At 56.8% G+C, this 6505-nt stretch overlaps 1 protein-coding gene across 1 annotated transcript in view; it reads left to right on the top strand.

Annotated features, from left to right (window-relative positions):
- Positions 1-6203, top strand: part of KCNN3 (potassium calcium-activated channel subfamily N member 3) — a 201039-nt gene extending 194836 nt beyond the window's left edge. Inside the window, exons 7-8 of the mRNA XM_030887860.2 lie at positions 2027-2093; positions 3666-6203. Coding sequence (XP_030743720.2) covers positions 2027-2093; positions 3666-3944 — 346 coding nt within the window. The 3' untranslated portion in view covers positions 3945-6203. The remainder of the gene's footprint in view (positions 1-2026; positions 2094-3665) is intronic.
- Positions 6204-6505: the final 302 nt, after the last annotated feature.

Genomic DNA, 6505 nt, shown 5'->3' with positions numbered 1-6505 from the left:
TGGGGACTCCCTGTGTGACGGCGGAGCTGCCCCCAAGAGCCTTCTTGACTGGTCTCTGCAGGAGTGGATTGCCAGAAATTTCTTCTGCGGCGCCGTTGGGTGGCTTCGAACTGCCAGCCTTTAGATTGACAGCCGATTGGAAACTGCCTGTACCACGCAGGCATTGTAATGGTCCAAGAGAGCCTCACTGGCTAGAGCCAAGGGCCCGGAAACCCTCCCAAGCCAGGAAGCGTCTCTCTCAGTCTCTCCCCGTCTCTTCTCTCTCCGGCTCATGTGCCTGCTCCCCAGCGCTCTCTGCTCCCACCCCCTTGCTTCCGACAGCTCTCTATGCCTCCTGTCTCCACGGCAGACTATGGCCAGCCCACAGCCCAGGGAGTACATATTGCCCTTCTAGCCACAGGCACAGACTAATTGGTCTCCATTCAAAATTCTCCAGAGAGCTTATCTGTGCCCACCCTCAGACCAATCAGAAAGAGGGTGGTGTGGGGCACAGATGGCTGGGGTCCTAGCCCTCTTCACAGGGAACAACTACTTCTCTGCACTTCAGGAGTAGCCCAGTGGCCCAGCAGATGCGCCAACATTTCTTCCACAGCCATCAGTGCTGCCTGCCTCTCCTCTCACTCGGCGGGAGGCACTGAAGTGGCCATGTCCCCACTGGGGGTTGTCAGGAGAACCGGTCCATCCCTTCACTGCTGCTGTGCCAGCCCCTGCCTCTCACTGGAGGGATGGAGCCCGCCCAGGGCAAAACTGGGTGAAGCAACACCTCAGTGAATTGGGTGGGCTAAGCCACGAATCAGAGGAGACGAGTTGTTTCTGAAAGGATTAGGGATCAGGAGTCCGGGGACAGGGTGCTGTGTGTGACCTGGCAGGGAGGGAACGCTGACATTCTTCCAGTGGCTGTCTCTCCCTCCCAGAAGCCTCACCCGGGTCCTGGCCAGAGCTTAGTGTGCTTCACACAGGTCCACCTTCCCCCTGGCATCCTGTCACCAGGCAACAGACCCAGGGAGGCAACAGCGCACTCTTTGCTTCCTCTGCGCTTGATCCCCCCATCTCCCGCCTCCCCACCCTGCCCTTGGGTCCCCTAGATTAAGAGTGTGATGTGTAGCCTCCAAAAGCTGTTTTCTCTGGTGAATCGTTCGCTTCCGGGGTGATGGGGATGGCTTGGCCTCTTGATCCGATAGCTTTCATCGCTTCCACGGAAATGTGAGAATAATTCCTGCCGGCCGAGGCTCCGGTGATCCGATAAAGGGCTGTTTGTGGGACAGCTCTGCAAACGCCAAAGACTTTTGCCAAGCGTAGCTCTGAGTGTCGATGCAGGTGAGGAAGCCGGGATCCAAAGGAGCAGGGGACCGCCCAAAGGGTGGGCGGGTGGCAGCAACAGCCCCGGGCCTGAGACTCAGAGGACAGGCTCGGGGTTGAGAGCTATCAGGTCAGCACATCAGTGGTTCTGTCCATCCCCAGAAAGGTGGGCACCCTGAGGAGCCCCTCCCACCACTGGCCCTTCCTCTGCCTTCAGCACACCCAGCGCGGGGGTGCTAACCCAGGCTGCGATGCACCTAGTGAGAGAGCCACCTCTGGGGGCCCCTGACTTCCTGATGAGGAGGTGACCTCCTGTGTTGGTCTGCAGGTCCCTCGGGGACCCAGAGCACTGGTGCTGGGCGGCAGGATAAGCCATAAGCACGGTGGTGAGGACGGTACAGGACCGGTGATGCTTGGCACTGTGGACAGGAAGGGACAGTGACAGGACGGAAGGGACAGTGATTATCACCTGGGCCACAACTTGACCTATTCACTTGCTCCGCAACCGTCAGTGGGACTGATGGCGTGCAGATCCACGGCCCCCGGGTCTGCCCCTGACTCCTGGCGACCTCATGAGTGACGGAATTGGGCTGTTGTCCCCCGTGGGGGGTGCTCGTTGGCTGCTTTTTAAAAGCAGACCCCCAGCCCTTTCTTCCTGGTCTGTCTCCATCCAGAAGCCTGGCCACCCTCTGTTCAGCATCACGGCAACACGCTGGCCGGCTGGCAGGTGGTTGGTGCTGAACTGGAGGGGCATCGGCCAGAAGTGGATCTGGGTCTCCTTCCTGGAGGACGAGGTGTGACTCCTGAAGCACCTGGAGCTTGGAGGTGATGGATTGTCCCTCCAGGGATGCCCCACCTGCAGGCACGGCAGCCCCGCCCTCTGCTCCTCATTGACCAGGCAGGGGAAGCGCAGTCCCTCCTTGCAAGCAGCTCCCTGTGCTGCAGCTGAGGACCAAACTGTGTTAGACAGGGTTCTCTAGAGAGAGAAAACCAAATTGCTGATAATTTAATATATTTATTTATAAAGACAATTAGATTTATAACAAGAAAGGAACTGTTAAATCATTTACAGATAAATATATAATACAAGAAATGAACAGTTAAATTATAAAGCACTACAAATGGCTCAGTGTAACTCACGCCCGTGAGAGAGAGCTGTGAGAGACTAGCAGTCCTTCAAGTCTAGTCTGCTGCCAGATCTTCCTCTATTTATAGAGAGAGCTAGGATGTGTCAGCACAGCAGCCAATCAGAAGGCAGGTCACCAACTGCCAGCCAGGTCACCAACTGCCAGTCCCCAGCTCCAGCGATGTCTTAAAGGGACCTCAACTTACAGCGACACAGTCCACAGGCTAGGCGTCCCACAGGTAGTGTAGCCTTTAAATTGAGGCACAGGACAAGCAAGGCAGCCGCACACTGGTCCGATGATCAAAGAGCGAGAGACAAGAAAGGCAAGACTCACCAAGCCATTTATCTCTCTGCCCTTCAGTTAATCCCACTTGTGTTTATCGGCCAGGCTGGCACAATAAACTATCTCAGGGTGCTCAACTGGGAGCCATCAGCAGGCAATAGCCCGAGTAGCTGGACAATGAGTACCTTGGCCTAAAAGGAGGCCCTGATAGCTTGGGAGCCCTGGTGACATCGTGGTTACATGTTGCCTTGCTAACTTCAAGGTCAGCAGTTCGAACCCACCAGCCACTCTGTGGGAGAAAGATGAGGCTTTCTACTCCCCTAAAAAGTTACAGTCTTGGAAACCCACAGGGGCAGCCTCCCAACGCCACTGACAAAGAGTCATGCCTCAGGCAAGCACTTGCCCGCGGGCTATAAGGAACAGCAAGGAAGAGAGTCTGGGGAGGTGCATGCAGGGGTGAGCGGGCGGGAGCTCTCCACAGTGACAGGAGCCAGAGGTTGTGGTTTGCCAAACAGATGGACACCGATGTTTGTTCTGAGTCACCCCGGACTGCGGCAGGGCTCACAGCAGAGGACTGGCGTGGCCAGTCTGCTCACAGCAGAGGACTGGCGTGGCCTGGCCTGAGGACACAGTCCGTAACCTGGCTGCTGTGTTTGAAGGGGGCTCGGGGTGGGGACAGTAACTTCATGACGATGGGAGGCTATCATTACACGTATACATGTCGTCTGTGTGTGCTTGTCTTGCTTTTGAAGGGGCCGCCTCCGCCTCCTCCCCGCCAGGAAGGTAAAAGGCACGTCACACATAGCTGACTGCAGACAGAGTCCCCCTGTCCTCTGGGGAGTAGTCTAACCCTCCCGGCTGTCATGAGAGTGAGTGAGCGTGTCCGTTCTTCCCTCCGTTCTCACCCCCGCCCCCGCTGCTGACCGGTGGCCACTGTCTCCCATCTCTCCGACACAGATGCAGAACGTCATGTATGACTTGATCACGGAGCTCAATGACCGGAGCGAAGACCTGGAGAAGCAGATCGGCAGCCTGGAGTCTAAACTGGAGCACCTGACCGCCAGCTTCACCTCGCTGCCCCTGCTCATCGCGGACACGCTGCGCCAGCAGCAGCAGCAGCTCCTGGCGGCCCTCATGGACGCGCGGGGCGTCACCCACGCCCCCCTGGCCGACAGCCCCATCGGGGTCAGCTCCACCTCCTTCCCGACCCCCTACACAAGTTCAAGCAGTTGCTAAATAGCACCCCCACGCCCTACCCACCCCGCTCCAGACGCGTTTACCCATAGGTCTTAAGAAGTCAGTCAACTCTCTCTTGGTTGGCCAGCGAGGAGCTCGCGGACCAGGGGCCTTCAAGAAGAGAGACCAGACCGAGCGAACTAAGTCACTCGTGTTCAATCGGCCGCTTGGTTCGAGATGCCTTGAAACCAGAAATCTAATCTCTGTTTCGGTGCCTCTGCTTGGCAGCGGGAAGAGGACAGGGCGGGGAGCGGCGCCGCTGGCAGGGCCCTTGCTGCGGAGCTTGGTGGAGAACAGAAACCCACGCCCAATCTCAGGTCTTCACGTGGGGGGTGGGGGCGCACGCACCGAGAAGGAAGCAAGCCTACAGGAGGTCCCGCTGGGAGGGAGGAGCCCTGTCAGGCCTGGGGGAGCGGCTCCTCCCTACGGGGACCGGGTCCTCATGCACCCCTCTCTCCTCTCCTTTTGTCTAAGTCTTTGGAAGGCAAACCTGAAAGAGGGCTGCCCACAACTTGCCCAAACAGATATCATTTCCTCTCAGAGCTGAAGCAGTCGCAAAACTCCAGTGAAGACTAGGGGGAAGAAGAAGGAAAAAAAGTCGACCTTCCCAGCCAATATTCATCCCCATGCAAACCTGTGTGTTTGCAAGCAGACCCACCACACGCACACACACACACCCTCATCTCCAACCCTGGTCCTTCTTCCTGTGGTTCATACGAAAGGCCCTGGTGTCATGGGCATCTCCACGTGGCCACAGAGTCGGTGGGAAGCCGAGCGAGAAGTGTTTTCCGTGCCTGTGTGGAGCGTGGGCCACGTGCTCAGCTGCGGAAGATGCAGGTCCCTCCCACACACTGCAGGTTGCCTTGCCCTGGATCCGCACCAGGCTTGATGTGCGATGAATGCCGAGCCCAAATTGTTGGCGTTCTGAAGGGATAAGTGGGCCTTCTTAAAAAAATAACAGCTTCGGCAGATTTCTTCTTGCATCCCAACAAGCTGTGTTTCGATGGACCGTGTGACCTGGTGTATGGATTGATGGAAAAGGGCAGAGAATGTGTGTGTGTGCATGCACGTGCGTGCCACGCGTGGGGCTTGCACGCATGCAAACAGGTGCGACCTAGTGGCACCTCGGTGGCCAGTAGCCTTGTTGGGGAGCTTGCTGAGCTGCAGTTAGTTAGCCAGTGGCTGGGTTCCAACCCCAGATGTTAGGGATCCAAAGTGGTCATGAGTTTCCCCTGGAAGCTACTGTGCTGGGAGAAGTGGGGGTCCTGTGGTCCCTTCCACTTGGCCTGCAGTTGCCTCAACTTGAGTCCAGGAAGAGGCACAGAGGGTCTTTAGAGGGTGTGTAGGTGAGACGACACAGGTCCGTGGAAGCCTGTTGACCTTGGAGCAAAACCTGTGTCCATGGCCCTGGGACTCATGGTAAAACGCAGACCCAGTGAGGGATGGGCCCTGGGAAGCCAGGGGCCGTGGCTGCAGAATGTCCGCCTGGTCCTGAATCCTACCTGCACGTGCGTGGTGTGGGGACCATGCTGTGATTCATCACACCAGTTCTCATGCTGATGGTGGGGGAGTCTCTGAGGCTGGATGGAATGTGTCATCCGTTTAGGGGCAAGCAAGAGGGTGGCCTCTGGGTACGGTCATTCTGTTGGGGTACGCTCTGTAACGAAACCCCCCCCCCACTTCCCAAGTTGGTGTCTGGCTGTGTGTGTGGCGGGTGTGGGGGGGGTGTCTCTTCTGTGGCACCTGGCCTGGTCCTCTACGGATCAGGAAGGGAACCCTTGGGCAGAAAGAGAGGGCAGGCCTTACACTTTACCTGGCTACGTTTTCGAGAAGAGCTGGTCTTGTCCTGCGCCTTTTCTTTGTGTCGTTCGTGATTGCTGCCGTTGGCTCTTTGGAAGTCCCGTGCTTATCTTGAGATAAACTCCCTCCCGCATCTGCGCGGACCCCGCTTGTTCACGCCATCAGAGTCCCACTTGCGGTTGGCCTTTGCTGTTGCTCTTTTGACCAGGGGGTGCCTGAAAAGCCCCTTCCTCCCCACCCCCTTGTTTTATACCCCGAGGACGGCGTTGCTGTTCTCCGTGGCAGTTTGTCAGAGCACAAAGGAAACGTGTAAACCGGTGGAATAACCGTGCAGCTCTTCCGTGGGATTCCGTTTCACCAAGGGAAGACTAACCTTAGTCATTCAGTCTACAGCCTGACATAGCCCGACTCATCCTCTCCGTTCTTCTGTAAGCCTGTTGGGGTGGGGATGTGTGTGTGTGTGTGGGGGGGATTTAGCCTTCATTTCAAATAAATGGCATGTCAGAGGCCACTGCTCCGCACCCCTGTCCAATAGGGTACACGGATCCATCACTGTTGCATCATGGGCTGTGGAAAGTTCCTTTTTTTTTTTTCACTCTCTTTAATGCTAGACATTCAGGCGAACCCTGAAGATCAAGCAGCAAAAACTAGCCATGGGAGGGAATGCATTTGTTTCCAGTAGCCATAGCCACTGGCCTCCTAGAAACCCATGGGCATCGCAGAGAATAACTTCACCTACTGGTAATGCAACAGCTATGTAG

This window comes from Echinops telfairi, unplaced genomic scaffold (genome assembly GCF_000313985.2).
Source record: "Echinops telfairi isolate 266 unplaced genomic scaffold, ASM31398v2 ScPeMD7_7425;HRSCAF=8463, whole genome shotgun sequence".
NCBI lineage: Eukaryota > Metazoa > Chordata > Mammalia > Afrosoricida > Tenrecidae > Echinops > Echinops telfairi.
Note: the sequence above shows the minus strand (reverse complement) of the source record. Positions and strands in the feature narration are given on the sequence as shown.